Source organism: Scardinius erythrophthalmus, assembly GCF_964197995.2.
Source record: "Scardinius erythrophthalmus genome assembly, chromosome: 16".
In the NCBI taxonomy this organism is placed as follows: domain Eukaryota; kingdom Metazoa; phylum Chordata; class Actinopteri; order Cypriniformes; family Leuciscidae; genus Scardinius; species Scardinius erythrophthalmus.
The window spans coordinates 3,298,373-3,324,399 of record NC_138236.1 but is presented as its reverse complement, the minus strand read 5'-3'; the positions used below and the strand labels follow the sequence as shown (position 1 = coordinate 3,324,399).

Sequence of the window (26,027 nt, the reverse complement as noted above, 5' to 3'; positions counted from 1 at the left end):
ACCCTGAACCAACCCCTAAACCCTTGTAGTTAGGCTACTTTATTAGGTAAGTACACTGTAAGTGCTACTGTAAAATAAAGTGCAACCCAAATCTGATTGGTTGATTGGAATCTGAAATCATATTCACTCTGCATGCACTATTTGTTAGATTATTCGGATAAGAAATATGCATTCTCAGTTACCTAATCTGGAAATTGCCCTTTAACTGCACTTGATTGCCTGTTAGAAAGCAAAATTCTCCAAACACAATGTAATTTTCTATAGTGAGATGATCATTTGATAATAATGCAAAGGATTTAGGCCTAATACTACTTAATTGTTCATTTATCTGATTATATACAGTGGTGGCTCACCAAGGCTTCATTAATTTGATCCAAAATACCGCAAAAACAGTAATATTGTGAAATATTTTTACGATTTAAAATAACTTTTCTATTTGAATATATTTTAAAACGCAATTTATTTCTGTTGGCAAAGCTGAATTTTCAGCATCATTACTCCAGTCTTCAGTGTCACATGATCCTACAGAATTTATTTATTTATTATCAATGTTGAAAACAGTTGTGTACAATTTATTTTCAGGATTATTTGATGAATAGGAAGTTCAAAAGAAGTCTTTAGCTTTTGTAACATTATCACTACCGTTCAAAAGTTTGGGGTCAGGAAGTTTTTTTTGTTTTGATTTTTGGAAAAGAAATTAATAATTTTACTCAGCAAGGATGGATTAAATTGATCAAAAGTGTTTATTATGTTGCGAAAGCTTTCTATTTCAGATAAATGCTGTTCTTTCAAACTTTCTATTAATAAAATTAATTAAAAAAAAATTGTGCAACTGTTTTCAACATTGATAATAATCATAAATGTTTCCTGAGCAATAAATCATATTAGAATGATTTCTGAAGGATTATGTGACACTGAAGACTGTTATATGTCTACATATATAAAATATATTCAAATAGAAATGTTATTTTGTAAAAATATTTCACAATATTAGCATTAAAACATTAAAAAAAAGATCTTTTTATGAGGTCATGAATTGTATTTATATTTAGCCCACCATCACATGCAAAAGATGACAAAGATGATATACAATTTCTGGACAGTTTTTTAATTTTTTTATTCAAAACCATTTAAAACAAAGCATTTTAAGAGTCACTGAATATCCTTCCACTGTTTCAGAACATAACTTAATAAAAAAAAAAAAAAAGACAAGTTCAGAACACACAGATCTAAAGAAATTGAAGGTTCACATTGTAAATTTATTTAAACATTGTTGCCTTAATCATTTTTTTTTTCTTGTGACAATTTCATTGTAATTTCCCTAAAAAAAAAGAATAAACACAGTATTTCTACATTTAAATGCTAACAACATGGTGAAACCCCTCCTGAAAACATTTTAGAAACACTCTTAAGCTGCCTTTTGAGAATGTTTGGTGTTTAAAATCCAAAGATAAACCAAGAAAGAAAGAGATAGAGAAAGCAATAAACAAACTTTAGGACAAAATTCTTGCGTTTCGCCGACGGATTTGGCGAGGGCAAACCGTTCTGGCAAGATATAGACGCTTGATTAAAAAATGGGATACAAATGGATATGAATGAAATATAGTAACTCCTGTCAAATCAATCAATACATCAAAAGCAAGTCAACAAGTCAACTATAAATGTTATTCTTAATATAAAACTTGGTAAAAAATAGTTATTTCAAACTGTACAGTCACCAAGTACATAGAAGGATTAGACACTTATTAGCTTCTCATTTGGCATCACCAGCAGTGTCAACCTTCTGTGCCTAGAGGTAAAGGATCAAAACGTTAAAAACAAGTCCGTTAAACAGTGATTTGGCTGAGCAATTATCTTATATGCTCCAGTAATTAGTTGGTGTGTTATCTATGCTACTGAACGAAAAGCAGAAGCACTCGAGGGTCTCGTTTATTTAGCTCTCTTCTAAGTGTCAGAGTAAAGGTTTAAGCAAAGACGTTTTCAGACGGACCTGGTCTGCCTTGGCGTCTCCGTTCTCAGCAGGGTTGCTGCCCTTCTTCCCCTTGGCTGCCTTCTGCGTGAGCAATGACACAAAATATGATTGCAGAAATAATAACACACACCGAACCGCTGGATTAGGATGCATTCACACTCGGCGGTTTGAGGGTTAACAAGTAGGCAAGGCATTTTGTCATCAATGGAAAAAAATCAATTACTAAATGGTCAAACACACACACACCCACACACATATATATATATATATATATATATATATATATATATATATATATATATATATATATATATATATATATATATATACACACACACATACAGTAGTCAACATTTTAAGTGGATCAAAAAAGTTCATCAAAGTTGTCCTAAGACAAGAACAAGAGTTCAAAATTCATACATAACTTTGATGAAAGGTTTTGATCCACTTCAAATGTTGACTACTGTATATATATATATATATATATATATATATATATATATATATACACACACACACACACACACACACACACATTACATCCTTACCTTAGGGGCGGCGGCTTTTTTGGGCTTTGGTTCTGCTTTAGGAGGAGCTGGTTTCTGTAAATCAATTCAGAATTTAATTAGACACAGAAATTAGACAAAGATCTATTTATTGAATAAATAGATCCTAAAGATGATACTTACAGCAGACAACCTCGCGGAGCGTCTTGTTGGCTGCAAAAAAATAATACAAAATCAATCATGTAACCAAATATTAAAGAGTGGGGGAGCCAATATAAAATGCTAATTATTATATTAACTGAAAAAAAAAACCCCATCATATTAATCGGCCATTATAGTAAATTTATCTGATGATTGATGTACGTTAACTAATATAGGCATAAACTAAAAATAAGGGCGTTATTCATCAAGCAAAAGCAGGACAAATGTATGCAAAAAACTTTCTTATGTAATTTAATGCAATAATTTATTAAAAATATATATACATTAAAATACTATATATATATATTTAAATGGACAAACCTCCTCCTTGCCTTTGGCGGCCTTATCACCATCAATCTGTAAAATAACAAAACACAAAAACGTTATAGATATCAAATATATATATATATTTTGTACATAAACGCATTTTGAAAAAATATTTGTCGAAATACACAAAATAGACCGCTCTATGTGACAGTTACAAGGCGTTACGTCACAGGCGATGAGCCGCAGTTATTTTCCATAACGGATGACTTTATTTCTGCTCTGTCTTCCCGCGCATATTCAAATTCAAATCCGGGCTGTCAGTGCGCGCGGGCAAGACGGCTTCCTTTTGTTTGGCCGCATCACTACGCGCCTTTTAAACGATTGAGGGGCGATTCTCAGCGTATAGTTCCTTTGTTTTCGGCACGAAAACACTGTAACTCGCACAAAAGCACATTGAACACTGAAGTAAAATACAAAAAATTACATTTACAGTCAAAACGCGTATTACTAGTAAGGCACCGTCTTCTAAAGACACAGGTGCTGTAAAGATGGCAGCTTGACGTTTCGGGTAGGCGTTGTGCACATCAACAATGACAGGAGCAGAGCTTAAATGACACGAAAGAACAGTAAAACACATATTATGTTTAATAAAATTGACTTGAGGACCGAAAATACACGTGCGCAATCTGATATCAACGCAAAAGATTAAATGAGAGCTATTTTTTCCTGTAAAATTCCAACACAAACACTTATCTGCAGTGTGAAAATGCTAATATCTTAGTTAATGTGAAGGTTTATGTTCAGAAATACTAGTAATAGTTGCCAGTGGGAGCTCGAGCAGCATCTTAAGACATGCAAGTTCCCTCCATTTATATCATCAAGTGATCAGGCGGATGTTACAGGATTTGTTTTGCTCGGATAATTATAGAAATAATAATGCACATATACAGGCTACAGTATTTGTCGTTTTTAAAATGCCCGTCTGGTTTATTTTAAGTTAAACGTCGAGTTTTTTTGGTCATGTTTTCGTCACTGCGCGGCAAGACTGACAGTCTGACAGTGAATATGTAAAATCGACTGTCCGCCATTATAAAACAACTACACGATCACAGCCCATAACAGCAACAGAAAAATGTAAAAATATAGGCACATATGTACAAAAGAACAAAATTCGCGATTTTTTTCAGAAATAAAAAATATTGCAGTGCATCCTTACCTTTCTTTTGGGCATCTTGACTGCAGAAAAACCCCGAAAAAATGTCAAAAATCAGAATATTTGTCAAAATAATATGCTCGTGAGCAACGGAACCGTACACGCCTCACAGCGTCTCGCGTAAAATACAATAACGGCTGTATATGTTTTATTAAGTTTTTATATTGAAATTTAAGATAGAAACCGGTTTAAACCAGATTTTACATATACCGTTCAGCGATTGGCTGCTAGAACTATCACGTATCGTTGGGCGTCGCTTATCTCTTAAAGCAACAATGACAGAATTCCCCGCTCAGGTTTCAGACCCAGAGCTCAGACTGATGATGATGATGCTCGTCTTGGTAAGAACGGCGCCTCTGCTGGACAGAGTGGAAATTACACCGGAAATTTAAAAACCGAATTCAGAGGGAAAAACCGCTAGTCATAACTTTATACACACATACTCATCTCATTTAATTACATTTTTTATAGATTTCTATACATTACATTTATATATATACTTATATAAAAGTTTGGGATCGTTTTTAAAAGAAGTCTCACCAATCATTCGATAAAAAAAACCTGTAATATTATGAAATATTATGAGTTTTAAATAACTGTTTTCTATCTGAATATATAGTAAAGTGTACTTTATTCCTGTGATCAAAGCTGAATTTTCAGCATCATTACTCCAGTCGTCAGTGTCACATGATCCTTCAGAAATCACTCTAATATGCTGATTTGCTGCTCAAGAAACATTTATTTTTTATTATCAATGTTGAAAACAGTTGTGTACACGTTTTTTTCAGGATTCTTAGATGAATAAATTAAAAATACAGCATTTTTCTGAAATAAAAATATTTTGCAACTTCTTTTAAAAACCTTACAGATCCCTAACTTTTGAACGACAGTGTATATTTCTAGTCCATAAAAGAAGCCCCTGTGGTCAATCAATTTATTTAGAAGGTTTAAGATCTGTTCTATTGACAAACATACATAGCCACTGCCCCATAAAACGGGGTGAAACATCCTTCCAGATGTAAAGTATTTACAGATCAGTAAATAAAAAAAGTTCAGAGCTAAGCCACGACAGCCTGGCTGCTTAAATCGTTGAAGAAAGTGTCTCTCTTGTGCTGAAGGGCGTTCAGAAAGCAGCGCACCCGCTCCTCTCGGCTGGCGGTGTAGTTCAGCAGTGCGGTCTGTCGACTCTGGCCATCCATGGGCTTTCCATTCCCACGATGCTGCAGGATCTCCGTCACACAGGTGCGATCTGCTTCCATCTGCTGGAGCGCTTGGCTTTCTCTGTGCAGCGCCTGAGCTTTCTACAACACACCAAATATGTGCAGCAAATGAGAATATGAATGTAACTGCACATGTGTAGCATTCATCAAATTTATGCTTTTGCTTCCTTACTCAACTTTTCTGCACTTCCTAGAATCATGTTATTTAGGAAACCATTTAGGGAAACATTCATAGTTAGCGTTTAAAAAAAACATAAGCATTAAGCAACAACGGCACATGCTGTAATACAATATCCTGTGTCTTCATGCTGGTCAAAAGGTTCTTAATCATAGAAAGTTGTGTGTTTTTTTTTTTTACAATAAGGTCCCATTATTAATCTAAGAATATAAGTGAGCTAAATACATGAATGGTCCAATCAAAACAACGGGTGTCATTCAGTAATAATTGCGTGGATTATTTCTTATTTGTATGCACAGGAGAACTTCTCACAAAATAAAGTCTGCATAATTCACAACTCATGCATATGAATTTGTTATTAACCTAGTTCAAATGTTAATACATTGAGTATTTTAAATGTGCGACCACACGCCCAAACCATGCCCACAGAGCTTTCTGCAGAACGTTTCCTTTGCAGCCCGTCATCACTCTCAGCAAACATGTAACGCTCTCTATAGACACGCAGCAAGATCTGAGCAATGCCAAATGAGGGATAAAATATCCATGTAGAAAATTATTGTAATTATTGTTATCTTAACATGATTATAAGGCCACTTATGATTTTTGTATGGAAGCTTGTTTCCGCCACAGAATAAAACATTTTAAAAGATAATTGCGACTTTTTATCTCAAAATTGCGAGTTTACATCTCGCAATTCTGAATTTATTTCTCAGAATTGCGAGATATAAAGTCAGAATTGCGTGTTATAAAGTCAGAATTGCGTGAAATAAAGTCGCAATTGCGTCTTATAAAGTCAGAATTCTGACTTTTTTTCTCGCAATTGCGACTTTATATCACGCAATTCTGACTTTATAATACGCAATTGGGAGATATAAAGTCAGAATTGCATGATATAAACTCGCAATTGCGTGTTATAAAGTCAGAATTGCGTGATATAAAGTCGCAATTGCGAGAAAAAAGTCAGAATTCTGACTTTATAAGACGCAATTGCGACTTTATATCTCGCAATTCTGACTTTATATCACGCAATTGCGACTTTATATCTCGCAATTCTGACTTTATAACACGCAATTCTGGCTATATCTCGCAATTCTGACTTTATAACACGCAATTCTGACTTTATATCACGCAATTCTGACTTTATATCTTGCAATTCTGACTTTATAACACGCAATTCTGACTATATCTCGCAATTCTGACTTTATAACACGCAATTCTGACTATATCTCGCAATTCTGACTTTATAACACGCAATTCTGACTTTATATCACGCAATTCTGACTTTATATCTCGCAATTCTGACTTTATAACACGCAATTGTGACTTTATATCTCGCAATTCTGAGAAATAAAGTCAGGATTGCGAGATGTAAACTCGCAATTGTGAGATAAAAAGTCGCAATTATCATTTAATTTTTTAAATTTTGTGGCGGAAACAAGCTTCCATATTTTTGCATATGTGTGGTCACCATGAAAATTAAAACTGACAGCAGTATTTATTATAAATGATTTATTAGTGCACATTATTTTTTTTATTCATGTGCCTCACTATTTTTAATCAAAATAACTTCCCCATCTCTTCACTGATGGTGTGTTTACATGATATGTGTCTACAACCATCCAATCAAACCCCTATGGACAAAATCAAGCCCCGCCCTACATTTGTTCTTGTTCGACAAGTCGTTTCACCCATATATACGTCACAGTAGAGAAGAAAAGACTATCGCAATTTATGTTTCATGCCTTAAATCTGGAATAAATTCTAGTGTGACAGTTATTGGTGAATCTTGATTTGTTCGTGAAAACATTAGTACCCAGATTTCACTCACAAATTTGTGTGTATGCACACTTCGTGAATGAGACCTAATGTTTCTAGGTGATAAAACAGCAGTTACATCTATAAATCACTATAAAAACAGGACAACAAAAGAGATCTAGCATACCTGGAGAGATCGATGACTCAGCTGGTACTGCAAAACAGCTTCGCACAGATTCCAGAAAGAATATTCCGGCCACAGGACAGACTGGAACACTAGACACGAATATGAGGTCTGTGGAGAATAAGATAATAAAGAAATATGAAAAACATTCATCACTTCAAAGTTGCAGGGGAAGGTGAATATTAAGAACAATATGAGCTTGATGCACAATGGACACGGCAGATTGATATCCATGAGAACGGTGCCAGACCTTCAGCTGCCGTTACTGTGTTTTGATGGGGAAATATCATTTGCAAAAGCAGAGATGGGAATTACTCAGCTCTTAACAGCCCGACTTAATCATACTCATAGGTAAAAAGAACCAGGTGCATCGCTAGTCACCGGTAAAATAACACTGATAAATCCTTATGTGTCATTTGAGAGACCTGAGTATAATTTCCTCTGATAATATTTCAGCAATCATGTAATGTGTTTTCTATCAGCTGTTTATAATCAGAATTAGCGATGCCAGATTCGCGAAGGAAACATTCTCATCTAATCTGTCAGGCGGGTTTTCTAAAAGGTCTGAAATAGTTCATAGTTCTGTTTGATTCATTAGGACAGTTCACGCATGCGCTGAAACGTTTGCAGCGGTTTCTCACACTGAAATAGTACGGGATATTTTATAATAAATAAAAGAGAGAGCGGTGGATGAGGTGGATATTTACTTACAATCCATTGTGGGAAACAAAACTTGCAAATGTCTTCAGTAACACTTTACAATAAGGTTCATTAGATAACATTAGTTAACTACATTAGTTAACATTAACTAGTAATGAACTGCACATCAACAGCATTTATTAATCTTAGTTAATGTTAATTTAAACATTTACTGATACTAGTTAATGCACTGTGAACTAACATGAACAGCTGTATTTTTATTAACTAACATTAACAAAGATGAACAAATGCAGTAACAAATGTAGGTAACACTTTATTTTACAGTGTCATTGTTACATGAAATAACTATAAATTATGCATAATTACATGCAATTAACCCTAAACCAATCCCTCATCCTAATCCTAACCCTATAGTAAGTACATGTAGTTAATTATTATTACTCAGTACTTAGATTGTAATACTGACACCTTAAAATAAAGTGTAACCAAACTGTATTGCTCATGGTTAGTTCATGTTAGTAAATACGTTAACTAATGTTAACTAATGAACCTTATTGTAAAGTCTACCGTTTGTCATCGACGACGCAGCTCTTTATTGCGTGTGTAGTTGTGAATGACTCTATACTACAGGTAAAGACAATTTATGACAAAACAACAGTATTTTAAAAATAATTAAAATACGGGCAGACTTTTTCGATGGGGAACTGGTGCCCAGTCCTGATGAAAGGCTAGAAACACCTCTGGAAAGAACCACTGTGATTGTCTCTGAATCAAGATTGTTCAACTGTGAATCTATGAAACTATGAATAGCAGCTGAACTCAAATCTTGTATGTTTTGAGCATTGCATTGGCAAAGCATTGACTAATGCGAATCTCCATTACCTGCCACAGTAGGAAGTCACTGAGGCGCACTTCTCCAGACGTACGGATGAGCAGATCGGGGTTTGGAGAATTACTGCTATACAGACACTCACTGAGAAGCACCTCGGACACATCACTGACAAATCACAGAGAAGAACACATTTAATAACAGTGCTTTACAGGTAATAAAACAGATGTTATTGTTTCCTCACACTTATTTCAGGAAAACTAAGTGAAAAGCAATGTTAACCTGGATTTGATCAGGCCCTGCTCAACTCCCCATGCCATTTCCTTCACAGCATTTGCGATTTCATGTCTTGAGGTGTACGCAAAGCACACATTCAGAAAACACCTGTATAATCAAACAGAGCACCGTCAGCAACATATGAGATGAATGAACTTCAGCAAATGCATCAGATACATATCATGCTCTAAAAACACAATGTTTAGTTAACTCATGCACTACCATGCAACAGAGTTTATCTATACTCGTTAGGAGTTTTAAGTGTTTAAAGTGACATTTATGTGATTAAAGTCGAGGTGGCGTCGACTAGTCGCTGATGATTAAATAAGCCTGAACTCAAGCTGAGACTCGAACGCGGTTTGCCTTGTGCACAGCTTGACACATGACTCAAGGCTATTGCTCATACATAACAGCTTATTTTTATCAGTTCTTTAGTCTTTGGGTCATTATATTTCTCACAGATTTCTGCTCGTTATAAATCAGATTCAGATGAAGTAGCACAGTAAAAGATCACATTTATACGAATGCATTAGTGAGAGCGCGATTGTGTGTGAATTAATTCTACCTGCCAGTGTCTCTCTACTAATAGTGAAGCTGTGGGTTTTAGTTACTAAGAAGTAAATGCTAAAACTTTTCAGTTTCTAAGCTATTTTATTGATAAATCACAGAACAGTTGACTACATTTCTGCGCTACTGAATGTTTCTGTATGCGTGATCTGCACGTGATGCGCGAGCTACTGTCTGTATGTGTGTGTGTGTGTGTGTTACAATGCAGCAGCGCATTCGATTAGAACGGCGATTAACTTACGTGTACAATAAACTGTTTAAAACGTGCATCCCCCAGAACAATTTTGAGCATCCAGATGGTATAACCAAACAAATCTTGTGGAGCACTCTCAGATTATGCATTTATTTGTCATTTTAACTGTTGGAAATGGAGCGTTAAAGTGGATTTCAAAGATTTATCATCATGTTTTGCCCTCTATAGGCCATGATCAGCAAGTGGTCAAGCTTAAAGCGTCATGGTAGAGCATTAAAGTCGACTAGTCTGTGCAACCCCTAATACTAGTTTATTGAGTACAGCCGGGTGACAGCTAAAATTTGTATATGTTTTGACGAAGATCTCAAGTTTCAAGTTTGTTTTTATTTATATAGCACTTTTAAAAACAGCAAGCACAGTTGACCAAAGTGCTGAACAACATAAAAAAACGAAGAAACACAGGGCAAAACACACATTTTATGACAGAAGCTCACAGTGAATTGGAAGCCAAGGAAAATAAATGGGTTTTAAGAGATAATTTAAAAACAGTTCAGGACTGAGCCGATCTGATATACGCCGGGAGGCTGTCCCACAGCCTAGGGCCGGCAACAGCAAAGGAACCGATCTCCTCTATGCTTTAATCGCGATCTGGGGACAGAGAGAAGTCTCTTATCACCAGACCTCAGATTTCATATGGGATTGTGTAGATAGAGTAGCTCAGACAAATAGCTCGGTGACAGATTATTTAAGGATTTAAAAACTCTAAAATGCACAGGTAGCCAATGCAGAGATTTTAAAATTGGTGTAACATGATCAAATTTAGGTTTCCCTTTGAGGAATTTTGCACTAATTGGAGACTAGCGATGGGAGATCTGTAAAGTACAAGGTCAAAAGTTATAAAAAGAAAATAGTATGCAGTGCTTACTTGTTGTGTGCTCTAGTTGACACCACGGCTTTGGCAATAACCTGCTGCAGATCTTCAGGTAGTAGAGTCAGGTCTCCCAGCACACGAATACACACACCATGCTTCTCGAGATTCTCCCTAGAAATCACATACGCATTGTACCGATTCTATTCAGCCAGCCGATAGAGGAATAGATCTTGTGCAGGAGTAACTTACTGCTCATTCAGCAAGCGGCTGAACTTCTGTCTGGCCAGCTCCATCAAGCCATCCACCTCTTGTTTGGCACGCTTGAAGTTCTCAATGCTGAATGCATATACGGTCACCTCATGAATACCCAGGTTCAGGCACCAGCGGAGCGTCTATGAGAGTGGAAACAATGCATATTAAGAAAAAGAAATTAAAACTGAGAGCATCATATAAAGTGATCCAAGCACAGTTCGTTTTATTTTTACATGACGTATATGAGATTCAGATATGGTGCATCTAATGGGAGCTTGTTGACATTTGTGTGTGCAATATGCATGATGGTTAGTGAATTGATGGTCTAGAGATTGATTAAAGGTGCAGTAAGACTTTACAAAAGAGAAAAGATCAGAGGAATATCTGGAAAAAGAAGGGTTATGATCAGGCAAGAGCTTCAGGACCCGGGTTAATATTAGAAAAGCTTTCCAGCACTGGAGAGAGCGAAGAGGACGTTGTTTCTGCTCCATACATGAGTAACATTTTGCTGAAGCAAGATCTGCTGTTGATGTAATGTTAGCTCTAGTAGTAGGGGTGTAACAATACATCGATATGGATTGATGCATCGATCAAACGTCTAACGATACGATGCATCGATGCCACACATAAAATATCGCTATAATACGGTACCTTTATTTTGACACTCTCCACATCCTTACGTTATGTCCATCTAAGCATTTCCGTCAAATCGCACATTTTCATTTACCCACCTTACTTACTGTCTGCCGGTGTGTCTTTGTAACGTTAATCTCCTGACAAGATTGACTGAACCCTAAACACGTTTTGTCACAAAAGCTGGTATTGTCCACTGTCAACACATCGCGAGTTAATGTTTTACAGCAGAAACCCTTGTTGTTTGTGAACACCACCCGATAAGTCAGTTTTAGCGAATCAGAGTGCAGTATTTAGGTCAGGTGACAAGGTATATCAATCAATCGATGTAGCCCTGAATAGAATATAATTGTAATTGAGTTGAATTGAATTGAATAGAATAGAATTAGAGGTATAGGCAAATATCGTATCGCTGGCTGAGAGAATCGATATGATATCGTATCGTGATGAACTGTCCGATTTACACCCCTAAGTTTCAGGACAGTTTTGAGTGTCATTAGCCGCTTTCCGACCAAGTAGTTACAGGAACTTAGTTCTAGGAACTGTCCACTTCTAAACAGTTCTAAGAACTACTCTCCCCCAAACTCGGTTTTGCTGTTTGCGTTCGCACTGGCCAAGTGTCCATAGGAACTGGTAGGAGGGGTAAGGGAGTGACGTAAGCACAGCGACTTTTATTTTGACGGCGCAACGGACCTTTATTTTGGCGGCGCTGAGAACGCCAGAGCAAACAATGCTCGCATTCTCTGTGTTTATTAGTTAGCGATCTGTCTAATAGTACTGTTTAATATCTTATTAGATAGAACTGTTATAGAAAGTAGACAGTATATGAAAAAAAGGTTATTAGCCTATGCCGTGTGGTTGATGTCCAGTGTTGCTAGCTGGGTAGAAATACATAATCATGTTTGACTTGTTCCCCTCAAAGTTGCGTTGGATTTTCTCTTCAGCATAAAGGTTTAGAGACCCATCTATCACTGTTTTCCATATTTGTATTATGGAGAAAATATATAGGCTATAAATAATCTGTGATAAGCTGTTTTAAAAATGGCGGGTGCTGGTGTTCCGCGTGCGTTCGGTCAATCAGCGTACACTAACGTCACGGGTAGTTCCTATAGTGCTGGTTTAGACCCTACTCTGAAGTAGGACCTAAATGAGTTCCTCCAAATGGAGTTCCTAGAACTAAAATCGTTCCTAGTTCCTGCGGTGCGAACACGCCGACATCCGGGTACTTTAGCCAACAGTTCTAGGAACTGTGAAAAGGTTCCTCCGGTCGGAAAGCGGCTATTGTTTGTCTGGAGCTGCTGGAGTCTAACAACCAACTCTTGCTTGTATATACTCTTGTGTGCTGTTGCTGTATGTTCATTTTTTGTTCCTGTTCTATGTTCCTTATTCTTTTTATACTTGTTGTTCGTTTGTCATCACTTTGTTTTTCAGAAAGCCTTAGTTTGCTTCGCTTCAGCTATGATGAAGAGTCATCCACGCTTGCATTGTGTGTTTGTGCATTTGGGGGGCGGAGCAATGAAGGGAGGGGTGTGTTTGTTTGGGTTGATTTCAAATATCAAGTGTTTATTAGAAACCGCTTAACTTTAGGGCTGCACAATATATCGAAATTATAGAAATATCGCAAATTTATATATCGTGATATTCATATCACAGTGGCTTACAAAAACTGGGGTCATGAACAAAAGACAAAGAGAAAATCACTCGCTGCTCTCGGCTGAATAACTTTTGTAAGAATCAGAATATATTTCATTCATACAGTGAAAACTAAGCAGTGTTTTATTTTTACGTTTGATTATTCAGTTTCTGTTGTTAAATAATCCTAATGTAGGATAACCTGAACCCCTGAACCCCGTGGTTTACACTGATGTTAGAATAACACTTCTTATGCTACAGTAAAACACTGATGTTCACTTAGTTTCAGAAGTTTAGGGATGTTTTCTTGCCACAAAAAGAATGTGAAACGCGTATGTAGGTTATATAATTTTAAATATATTTTAAAGATAATTTAAGTTTATTTTTGTACTGTGTGTATTTTTTAATGGCCGATACTGAGAGTCAGCCGGTGTAATACAGATATATAAAGTACAATTTCATGGCCAGTGCAAAGTTGCTGAATTAAAAAAATAATAACGTAGATTGTGTAACTGACAGAAGGGGGAGGTAAGATGTCTGTTAATCACCCAGGGAGTCAAAATGGCCAAATATTGCCTAATAAATCCATCTAGTTTGTATATGAGTTTGTCAGTATCTGTACACTTACCTCCGCCAGTTTCTCAAAGCCCTGTGAGTGGCCCTCCTGTCGCTCCACATGCGTCTTCTGGGCGTAACGCCGATTACCGTCCATGATAAAGGCCACATGTTTGGGCATGGGCCCTGCCTGAGAAAGAAAAAGAGGGTTTTAGATGATTATTTCAGTTCAATTCACTGTACAGGGGTTTTCGATCTTCCATGGTATGTTCACACTTGTAGTCTGGTTCGATTGGTTCTTCGAACCAAGAAATAAAAACATTCATTCCTGGTCCATTTTACGTTCACATTGGCATTTTAACACCAAACCTAAAGATAGGGATATGTTCACAACGTGATTGGTTGGTTTTATTACGTATATTTTGCGACGGAACGGTGCGTAGCCGACATATGATGGTATTTAGACCAGCTGAGAACTCGTGAAGAGCTTATAAAATCTATAAGGGAGTCAAAACATCGTCAGGAATCCCTCCGTCACACAGACAAATGAAGATCTGCTGCGAGGAGACGCGGCTCTGACGCCTGTACTGAACTGTGATGGGCAACATCATGACTATGACGAGAAAAAAACAGGTGCGATTGAGAATTCTGTCCTTTTTAGGGTCGCATCTTCTGACATCATGTCCTGTTTTTGGATTGTTTACATTTCTTTGGTCCGTGTTGCATTCATATTTCATTCGAACCGCACCAGGGTCGCTTGGAAATGGAGCAAGACTCATCTTTTCAGCGTCTCGGTCTGCTTGTTTGGTGGCACCAGGGTTCAGATGGCAGCGTTCACACTTATTCAAATGAACCGCACTAACAGAGCAATCGCACCAGGGTGTGTTTTAATCCAGCCAAACATGCCAAGTGTGAACACACCCTTCGATGCCACTGACCAGATATGATCATCCTTATGTGAGGGACCCCCACCTTGATATTTAAAAGACATCTATCTTTAATAAACACCAAATATATACACTGAAAAATGTATATTATAAATCTAAAATAGTTTCTCTAAAGTTACATTAATATATATTTTTCTACTCACTTTAATGTATTATTTATTTAATTAATTTTAACCTAATATTTATTTATTTATTTTAATCTAAGGTTATATATTTAACAGATAAATAACTAATATTTTTATTTTAATCACATTTTTATTTATTTATTTATTTTATCTTATTTATATATTTGTTACAGTTTTTCTCTTGATTTTACACGAACTCCCGTTCTCTGATACACACCCTCAGGATGTTGGCAGTGAGCCTTTCTATAAAGGATAATTCCCTCTCTCGAATCCACGACATTGCAGTTGTTTCTGTGTAAAAAAGAGGAGAGTTACTGTCACAATATGTACAATAGTGGAAGACCGAACAAGACCAAAAGAAACGGTTAAAAACACATCTTGTGCATGAGCCATAAACAGGCACTTATTATAATCAAACTTATTTATGCACTGCAATTGTACCAATCTAGCTTAATCTTCAACCATTTATATGATTAAATGTAAATGATGTTGATGTCTGTAGAAGCAGTATGCTAGACAGCCAATGCAAACACTTATAGATTTTGAAAAAACAGACATAAACAAATCTCTCTATTTCTGAAATGGTCCTCATAGGACTAATAATGTATTAAAATATAAACAAACGTCTGTCATATTTGTCAGAATAAGACAATATATTGCACACAATACACAACCGTTTTCTCAAAGTAAACATTACCAATCTGAAAATACTCACACGTTTAACTATATCAGTAAATAGCGACTCATTAAAATCAACAGAATGAAATTTATCAATATTATTATTATGACTTATAACTGGTTCCTGCTTAAAAGGCACTAACGCTAACTACCGTAAATACTATGACAGTAAAATTAGCATGTCACTGTCATCACTTTCATTAAAAGCAGGCTTTCATTCAAAGAATGCGAAATCGTCTTGATTTAAAGCGTTAATTCGCTGTTTTTAAAGAATTCGTAAAGCTCCAACTCACCCCCTGTCTGTGAGATGACGTCTTCTTCCCCTGACAGGAAGTGACGCCACAGAAACGCGACAGCAAAGCAATCGCCAAAATAAAATTCTTATTATCCCAGCACATTATTAAACTATTTTTTCATCCCTTAAAACGTTGAAATGTATACAAATAATATACGTTCGACTTTCTTTGTTGTTTTATTATTTACAAATACTTTTTTATTAAATGCAAAAAAGGGCCAGGGGTATAGAAAACAAAACACAAAGGCTACTATAAACATATTTATGTCATATTTTGCACAATGAAATAGTTGTTATAGCTATGGAGGAAGCAAGAGTTTCCAGATAAGTGTGGAATAAGAGATAAGTAGGGGGCTTAGCAATAAGAAATGAGAACAAACATACATTTTATACATTTGTGTATGAAAATACGTAACATTTATTTATTTATTTAAAAAATAATTCCGTAGGCTACTATTAGTAGGGACAATTAAAATAAAATAAATTATCTTAAATTATCTTTATCTCTAAATCTAAAATATGTTTTGGCAACAGAAAGTCACGATAATCGTGACATTATCATAAATAATTTGAGATATAATGTACAATCATTGGTTTTCAGAAATAAAATTATTTACAAAGTAATTATCTAAATTTAGAAAATTGTCTGTTTTGCTCATACACCTGTATTGTAGTCTTAATTATGAAAACTTTGCCTTTTTAAATTGTATAGAATAAACAGTCTAGTTCGTTTCATCCGAAGCATAAATCATATAGGCCTATTTAAGTAATTTACATTTCATGCTTTTGCAAATAATTGCCTAGAAAAGTTTTGGAAATTATGGAATTTCTGCCACATAAGAGAAAAAAAAACATACTTTGGTAAATAATTATGACATACTAGCTCATGGTTATGACATGAAAAAAGTTAAAAATTATGACATGAATAGGCCTCGTCGGAAGTCGGAAGCTATGAAAGACTAAGTCATAATCATAACTAGTAATAGTTTTGACTATAATAATAATGAAATAAATAGTTTTAAATTATGAGATAAAGTAAAGTAAGCCACTAAGATTGTGACTCTTTATGTCATAATTTCGGCTTATTGTGTCATCAATTCGAATTTTTATCTGATAAGCATGACTTAGCATGTCATAATTATCATTTACAAAAGATTTTTTTTCTTATGAGGAGGAAATAGTATTCCATACGCAACCCATATAGTGTACTAAATAGGATAAGAGAGTTTTTTCAGACACCGCTAGACTTAAAGGTGCTCTAAGCGATGTCACGCGTTTTTTAAGCCGAAACATTTTTTGTCACACACAGCAAACATCTCCTCACTATCCGCTATCTGCCTGTCCCCTGAACACACTGTAAAAAAACGCGGTCTCTGTAGACACCACAGGCTCCACAAACGACAACAAAAACAAACTGGCCCAGCCTGGACCACGAAACATAACAAACTGTTCCAGCCAATAACCGACAATAATGATTTGGGGGTGGGGTTTGGGGGGTTAGTGCGCGGATGAGGAGGAGGGAGGGTCTAGCTAGCCTCCATTTTGTTTGACAATACTTCGAACGTCAACAAGAAGTGACGTCACCCAACATCACTTAGAGCACCTTTAAAGGCTCACTAAAGCGCCTTGAAACGCGCATCGCTATTAAATGTGTTGACAAATTCCACTGAAGCAGGAGGACACAAGACAGGGCGGGACATATCGAACAGCAGAACCGTTGAGCTCGGTAAAGCCGCAGTTTCCTCCATATCGCTTTAAAATGCAAGCTTTCTGTGCAGAATTCAAATGGATCCAGTGCGTTTCTGGTGTGCATCGACTTGATCATATGATCCGCTCTGTGTATCGCGTCTCTGCGGCGGTTCGCGTGACTCTAACGTGAAACCAGACTTCATTCGCCCCAATGGAAAGCATATTTAATCGTGAATTGTTCCCTATCCCCATAGAGCATTATGTGCCATTCATCATGTTGAAAATAGTAAATGTGTGAACAAACAGCTTCAGCATAATGTAGGGGGTAGCCTAACATATTATTATAGCCTACTAAAAGCTTCCATTTTGATTTCATGTGGACTTTAAATAAAAGGTGGTCAGTATGTAGTATATAGTGTGTAGATGTAGTATGCAGTAAGCATTATGCCTGCATTCCTTTCTGTTCTAAATGAATGAATTGGAATTGGGATTCATTTTTGGGGGGATTGGGAAGCGTACACTAGAGGGCGAACACAAAACAGACCAGCAGACAGACAAGAATCTCAGCAGTGGGAGGAGAAGGAGGAGAAGAAGAAGAAGACGAAGAAGAAGAACGGGCTCTCGGGCTGTGGGGGGGTGACGGACGGACGGACGGGGCGAGCGTTTTTGTTCCGCTGGTGGATCCAGCTTGAACGGTGAGCAGGAGGAACAACACCCCGAAGCAGAGCAGCCCGACCCGCACCAGCCAGCCACGGACGGACAGAGCCCGGAGGAGGAGAGGCTCATTCGGGATCCGAACTAAGGAGCTTTTGTTTCTCTCTCAACTCCTGCGGGTTTGGGGCTCCAGCAGCGGCGGAGGAGACGATCCCTCTCGCCCAGGGAAGAGGCTGGAAGTCGGGGACGCTTCCAGCCTGAAGGGCCGGGCGCCGTGGAGATTGAGCATCGGGACTTTAGTGAACCCTTTGTGGCTCAGTGGATGGGATGGAGCCGGGACCATCTGGCGCTGGTGGGTTCGGTTCTTTTAAGTTGTTTGTGAAGCTTTTGAAATGATACAATGTTTACCTTTGATATTATTGCTACACAGATTGAATCACTCTATAATGATACACTCTAACGTTCCACATTGTTTCCTTATGGAATGATACATTGTAACGTTCCATTTTTAATGTGCATTGCTTGATGATACCTGGAAATGAGTATTTGGTTGCAGTGTAGGATAACTGATCTGTGCATAAGGGGGAAATGATGAGAGATTGTCCCAGGTCAGGGGTCGTGGGAAGACATGAGGTTGAAGCCCGCCTTCAGCAGATGCAGAAGGGGAAAGTGACCCCAGGGGTCTTTATTGATCCTGCTAAAATATGGCTCAGGCCAATTTGACCAATTTCACTTCCATTTACAGTATAAATGCACAAGACTGTACGGCTTATGACCAGATAAATGATTTATATTAGGAGGGATAAAAGCGGCCTGGCAGCTGCAGTGGGTTTTGGGAATATGATTTGATTTTTTTGATTTTTTTTCAGAAACATTCGGTTGATAAATTATTCACTGTTTCAAAGAAGGGCATCTTTAAATGCAGATGAAGGAAGTTGTCAGTTTGACTCACAAGATGTTGCGTTGTGTGCAAAATGGTGTTTTAGTTCCGAGTTTCTGGTGAATGTGGAAAATTAGGAAATGTAAGGAAACTGTAAAATCACAATTCTAAAAAATTCCAGGTCATAGTTTTCATGTTTCTTTTTACAGTTATATGTGTTAAAGAGTTTACTTGGAGATCAAACTTTCTTAAATCTGAGCCTGGCAGGATTTACAAATTAACTTTTTTTTTTTTTTTTTTTTGATTAATTTGAAATAATTTTTTCAGGAATGGATTTAATAGCTAAACTGATGATTTTCCGATTCTCCTTTTTTTCCTAGCCAATTTTTGTGGTATTTAATGAATTAAAGCCGATGTATGTTGAAATACATACTTAGCCCAGTTTAATATACAGAGGCATTTGTATGTTGAAACAGTGTGACTTTGTGACACTTTTAGAACGTTGTTTTTTTGTTTGTTTTTTTGATCATCATGTTCCAAGTCCTCCTGGGAAGTTCGTATTTTAGAGTTGGGAAGTCGTGTTTACAACATCAGGTGCGTTCAAGTCACTTTCGTCAGAGCAAGATGGCGTGTACCTTCTCTTAATTACCTACACAAAAACACAGCAAGGTTTTGAAAGGCACACTATGCAGTTTCCGTTTTTCTCAAACAGCGCCCCCTAAAGTCGCTGTGGAGTACTTCTATTTAACGTTACTGTCGTTAATACCACTCATGCAGAGCCGTCTCAGCACTCCGACCGCGCTTTCTTCGTTTTCTTCGTCGACTCTGCCATGATTCACGTCTGAAATGCGAGCTAGTGTCTTCCATAGAGACTGCTTCATATGTTGTTGATGTATGTGACGTCGTGCCGTAAAGCAAGTCGTGATTCTCGCGAGATTTGTCGGGGCGTCACCTCTCAAACCTGCATTGCTGGTTTTGCCAGCGGCGTCCTTTTTCAGCCAGCCGCTGGTTTTGCCTTTGCTATCGGGATGATTCGCCCTATTACGAGATCGTTTACCATTGAAATTACTTTGAAGCTGTTATATTAAGGTACAAATCTTGCATAGTGTGCCTTTAAACCTTTAAACTACTTATAGAAAATCAAGAACAAAGAATGTGCATCAGGTGTGTTTTGCTTTAGGTTAATTTATAAAGCCACCATAAACTTTATAGTTACATTTTATATTGTTATATTAAAATGCTATAGTGTGTTGTAAAAAACAATAAAAAGCCTGACAATGTCACTGCTAAATACCGAAGTATAGTGGATTTCCATCATGTTTCTCACAGACACGCCCCCAAACTCATGGGCGTAAAGAAAATCCCGAGCTTCCCACTCATATTTACGTCTTTGTGGTGGCGCTCATGAGCGTTCAAATCGATAATACGATATCTTGATGACTGCACTACACATACACAACAGTTGAATTGGCTCACCCAATAGTGTGGGACTATCTTCTGTCTGGCCAATGGCAGGAGTGTTTGTGAAGCTTGTTTGAAAACAAACATTATTTTTGCAATTCATTTTGGTGATGCTAGTGAAAGTTTTATCCCTTACAATGAATGAACTTTTGTCATTGCAATATCTTTTCAGTAGCTCATTTTAAAACGATAGCTTTGGTCTTGTATAATGGCATCTGCCATTGAAAAGCCCAGATTGGAAGACCAAAACATCTTGATTTTGTAGTGTTTCTGACACTGAGAGTGGCTTGTATTAATGAGCGGCAGGGGAAGGGTCACACACTGGCCAGGTGGCGTCTCTGTGGATCGTACACACTTCAGTGCATTATGGTCTTGAGCCCTCAACAGCAGGACATCTGGGACTCCAGACCAGCGCTAACCCAGTCAGCACCATGCCAAAACACTGCTTCTGTTTTTGTGTCACGGTTCTGCTCACATCTGCTTTCTTTGCTATGGCCAAAGGTTTTTTGTTTGTTTTTGTTTTTGTGCCTTTTGACAATATTCAAATATATGCCTTTATGGGAACACTTTTCAATAAAGTTCCATTTGTTAACATGAACTAAGCATTTATTAATCTTAGTTAATGTCAACATTTACTAATACATTATTTTTTAATACATTAATACATTACACTAATATAGTCAAATGTTATATCTGTTTATATTATATAGTGGACCTGAGACAACATAAACGAACAACAAAAACTAACAAATACTGTAACCGAAGTCTTGCTAATTATCAGTTTAGTTAATGCATTAACTAACATTAACAAATGGGAACTTATTGTAAAGTGCTACCATCTTTATATTCATGTATTTGCTCCGAAATGGCTTTAAAAAGTTTATTTTTCAGTTGGAAGAACCATCATTTAGTTAAAAATCAATGTCTTCCACTGCTTCAACATTTTTGTAATTTCTTTTTTTAAATTGGTAAATAAAAAAAGCCATGCAGAAACAAAATAAGTGGTAAATTAAGAGTTTTAAGTTTTGATTCATTGAAATCAACTGATGCACAGAAATTAATCTAAAGTTCCAACTCTAACAAAGTTTTGCTACTCAAGTTTAAATTGCATTAAAATAACTTTATATTCCCAGCAGAATAATTGTGAATAATATAGTAAATATTGCTTTTAGTAAATATAATGGGCAAATATAAACTGCACATTATTCATAATGATGCTTAGATTTGTATTAGCAGCAAGTCTATCATCTATCCATCTATATCTCTCTATATATATCCATCCCTAGAAGAGAGCTGCCATTGTTTACTGGTTTCTTGAGATCTGGCTCCAGTTCTAGCCATCTGCTGCTGCTTGCGTTTGCACTGGTGTAAGAACATGCTCAGCAACATTGATCAGGACTTTAGCAGAGTATATCTCCTCAACAAGAGAAAAGCGTGCGAGAGTTTTCCGAAGCGCTCTTAAATCATAGGCGAGCGAGCTATAAAGTTGGCCATGCGGGATAAGATTGATGACCTTGTCTCGGTGTAATGTTGAGGTGCTCGCCGGCACTATACGATGAATAAGGCGAAGGTCCGGCTCTCCCCAAACCCCCACGTATCCCTGGGTCTCCTGATCTCCATGACAATGTGTGTTGCTCCTCTGTTGCTATGGTGAGGCTGGGAATGTTTTGGGGCCCCTGTGTTTGTGTGTGCTGATGTGGCTCCTCTCCTCTCCTTCCCCCCGGTGTGAAGAGGAGGGCAGCTGGGGTCTTTGTTATGATGGAGGGAGTGTTCGTCATGGACAGAGAGGTTAAAGGCGTCAGCTCATTAGACTAGGGCTATGCAGATTTGGACTTTGGACATCAACATGCTAACAAAACTGTTTTTCATACGCAAGTACACAAAATGTTGGCGTGTGTAATTTCTGTGCCAGTATGGCATCACCAAACTGAACTGTTTTTAAGCAGGTTTCCCAAATATTCCCTTCTCTGCCATTGGTTTATTCAGTGTTGTTGTGTCGAGTCGGTCGATGTGCTCAAAAGCGTCACAGTGTCAAGCCTTAGAATGACTTATTATTGTCTGTCTCAACACAACTCTCAAAATGGGATAGATGAAAGTATCTTAACATGAAGAAATACCCATTTTAAAATCAAACATTGAAATGGTTGAAAAGCTGCACAGACATAAGCAGTTTTTGTTATACCAAAGCTATTACAAATTCTTCATGTTTATTGAAATATAGATGAAATAAAATATAATTATTAGATGGAAAACTTAGAAAATGTTTTGCTTGGCAGTTAACTGAAATTAAGTACATTTAAGTTGAATTACTAAAACTAAAACTGAAAAAAAAAATGTAAATGTGAAGAAAGTTAAATAAAAAAACGAATAAAAATGACAAAAGCACATAGCAAAGTTACTAAACAATACATTTAAATTTAAACTGAAAATATAGAAATAAAAGCTAATTAAAAATATTACAAATACTACAATATACTAAAATAACACCAGACCCAACAATATTCAAAATTATTAACATGAAATGCGTTAAAGTTAGCATGCCTGCACAGACATAAGCAGTTTTTTGTTATTACAAAGCTATTGAAAATCATTCATGTTTATTGAAATATAGCTGAAATAAAATATAAATATTAGATGAAAAACCTAAACTTAGAAAACGTTTCCTTGGCAGTTAACTGAAATTAAATAAATTTAAGTTGAATTACTAAAACTAAAACTGAAAAAAAATATTTAAATGTGATGAAAGTTAAATAAAAAAACGAATAAAAATGACAAAAGCACATAGCAAAGTTACTAAACAATACATTAAATTTAAACTGAAAATATAGAAATAAAAGCTAATTAATAATATTAACAAATACTACAATATTAATACTAAAATAAGACCAGACCCAACAATAGTCAAAATTATTAACATGACACAGACTCTAAAAATATTAACAAATACTACAATATTAATACTAAAATAACACCAGACCCAACAATATTCAAAATTATTAACATGACACAGACTCAATAGGAAAATCAAGAATTTTGGTTTCCAAACTGAAACTCAAACAGATCAATGTTTTGAAAGCATCACAGTGTCAAGCTATAGAATGACTTATTATTGACTGTCTCAACTTATCAAAAGTTGAAAGTATCTTAACATGAAAAAATTACCCATGCCAATTTTGTAATCAAACTTTGAAATGCGTTAAAGTTAGCATGCCTGCACAGACATAATCAGTTTTTTGTTATTACAAAGCTATTAAAAAACATTCATGTTTATTGAAATATAGCTGAAATAAAATATAAATATTAGATGAAAAACTTAAACTTAGAAAACGTTTCCTTGGCAGTTAACTGAAATTAAGTACATTTAAATTGAATTACTAAAAATAAAACTGAAATAAATATTTAAACGAGAAAAAAAGATAAATAGTAAAAAACTAATAAAAATTACAAAAGCGCAAAGCAGAATTACTAAAAAATAAATAAATAATGTAACTAATAAATTATAAAAATGAAAGCTAATTTAAAATATAAAAAAAACTACAATATTAATAGTAAAAACAAAACACATCAAGAATTGGTGTTTTGGTTAAGTGTTGCTTTCTAAACGTGTATTTAATTGTAAATGTCTCATGCTCTCAGCAGCCAGTAATTTACCTTTGGAACAAACCGTGTTTATTCTCATTATAAATGTATTTTCTTTGATCTTGTGTAGATGTTTATAGTTTTTGAGGGTGAGGGCGGGTGACGCAACCGTTGACATCTGTCCAACTGGACTAGCAAAGTGACAAATACATTTCCAGTAAAACAAAGTAGAGTATGATTGGACACAGAACCTTTGACAACAGCAACAACAACAGCTTTTATTCTCCGTTTTAAACGTTGATCAGTATTTTTGGTTATATGGTTTGTTGCAGGGCTGGACATTAACGTTTTTGCCCACCAGCCACTGTGGCTAGTGGTTTTATGTTACTAGACACTCAGCATTTTCACTGGTCACAGTTTTGACATCAACACCATGGGAAAAACTGCCATATATAGATATTTTTTATATTATCTCATAATTTTGCAGCAGGTATATTAGGCTGCTGTTACTTAGGCCTTGTTTACACTGCAGGTCTTGATGCCCAATTCTGATTTGTTGCCTATATCCGATTTCTTCAACCGTCCGTTTACACGTTCTTTCAACTGTGACTCATATCCGATTCATGTGTTTACACTTGCTATACTATCTGAAACATCGCGCATGCTTAAAGGGTTAAATTCTCGTGCTCAGATGGGCGGATGTGAAATATGCTTGATGCTAGCTCTGCGATATATGCAAAGTTCGCCAAACATCACCATGATTTTGAGGCGAAGGAGGACGAAAAGTGGCATCATTGCACATATGCTTCAGTTATTGTGTGCGAGAGAGATCTCAGGGCTGTTGGGAGCATACTGGCTTTAAATATTGGCTTTAACGAGGAGCAGTGGGTCCAAAGTTTTGTTGTGTACGACAATATGTTGTGTCAACGTTTGTTCACATTCCTCTCCTACGACGACACAACGTTAAACCGCGGAGACGTTGCCTAATGCCTCAGAAAATCCGATCTGCCTGTTTACAGTCGCATTGGCACATATCCGATTTATTTCCACATATAAATGAGGCCTGAAACCGATCTCGAAATATCCGAATGCATGCGTTTTTTTCCTGTTTACACGGTCATAGAACACATCGGATCCGTGTCATATGAGCAAAAAATCGGAATTGGGTCACATTTCACTGACAGTGTAAACGAGGCCATAAAGACCTGAAACACAGATCCACTATACTGTTACACGTGTGTTTTCTTTCTCAGCTGTTTATGTTCACTTAAAACATTCGTGAATACTCGCCAAGACCAGCATTTTGACATTATTGTGCGCATATTTGACTGTTTAAGCGCAATAAGCAGCGCAAAAGAACTGAATTGAGTTCTGAGAGTGTGCTCACTTTGGGTGTGAGCACAAAATATGCAGGAATGAGTCAAATTATGCGCAATACACACAATAAAATTCAAGCCCTGTTACTCCAACAATATTGAGTGAGTGAGTGAGGAGAGGCGGGTGTGTGTGTGTAACTCGCTGTCGGAGAGACGAGAGAGCGAGAACGTGAAGAGTTTCAGATAGTTCAGTATGGATATTTATCAAAAAAGCACAACACTAGATTGCACTTAGTTTATTATTTCAGATGCCTTTTTAAAAGACTGCAACTGAAAAATGTAGATATTATAAATAAATTTCGACCCACCAAGTGGCTGGTAGGAGTGAGTGCTTTACACACGCCACTGCTGAAATACACACACGTTTGCTGGGTGTTAA

The 26,027-nt window shown here is 36.5% G+C and overlaps 3 protein-coding genes across 6 annotated transcripts in view; 1 reads left to right on the top strand and 2 right to left on the bottom strand.

The window, feature by feature from the left end:
* Nucleotides 1-1,098: 1,098 nt before the first annotated feature.
* On the bottom strand, nucleotides 1,099-4,521 carry hmgn2 (high mobility group nucleosomal binding domain 2). Its single transcript, XM_081388502.1, has 6 exons — nucleotides 4,163-4,521; nucleotides 3,001-3,036; nucleotides 2,662-2,691; nucleotides 2,521-2,574; nucleotides 1,991-2,053; nucleotides 1,099-1,789 (listed from the first exon to the last, which is right to left on the bottom strand). Exons 1-6 carry the CDS (start codon nucleotides 4,175-4,177, stop codon nucleotides 1,754-1,756), a joined length of 234 nt encoding a protein of 77 aa, XP_081244628.1. The 5' UTR covers nucleotides 4,178-4,521; the 3' UTR covers nucleotides 1,099-1,753.
* A 41-nt stretch (nucleotides 4,522-4,562) lies between these two features.
* Nucleotides 4,563-16,065, bottom strand: dhdds (dehydrodolichyl diphosphate synthase). 2 transcript variants are annotated; one of them, XM_081388160.1, is made up of 9 exons: nucleotides 16,008-16,065; nucleotides 15,254-15,327; nucleotides 14,038-14,154; nucleotides 11,142-11,284; nucleotides 10,947-11,063; nucleotides 9,268-9,369; nucleotides 9,039-9,153; nucleotides 7,500-7,607; nucleotides 4,563-5,460 (listed from the first exon to the last, which is right to left on the bottom strand). In XM_081388160.1, exons 2-9 carry the CDS (start codon nucleotides 15,314-15,316, stop codon nucleotides 5,218-5,220), a joined length of 1,008 nt encoding a protein of 335 aa, XP_081244286.1. In that variant the 5' UTR covers nucleotides 15,317-15,327; nucleotides 16,008-16,065; the 3' UTR covers nucleotides 4,563-5,217. The 2 variants fall into 2 exon arrangements, with proteins under 2 accessions (XP_081244286.1, XP_081244287.1); XM_081388161.1 differs by having other exon boundaries at nucleotides 15,752-16,012.
* Nucleotides 16,066-18,309: 2,244 nt separating this feature from the next.
* Nucleotides 18,310-26,027, top strand: part of ago1 (argonaute RISC component 1) — a 42,000-nt gene continuing 34,282 nt past the window's right edge. For all 3 annotated transcript variants that reach the window (XM_081387808.1, XM_081387807.1, XM_081387806.1), the window contains exon 1: nucleotides 18,310-18,704. In XM_081387808.1, coding sequence (XP_081243934.1) covers nucleotides 18,680-18,704 — 25 coding nt within the window. In that variant the 5' untranslated portion in view covers nucleotides 18,310-18,679. The remainder of the gene's footprint in view (nucleotides 18,705-26,027) is intronic.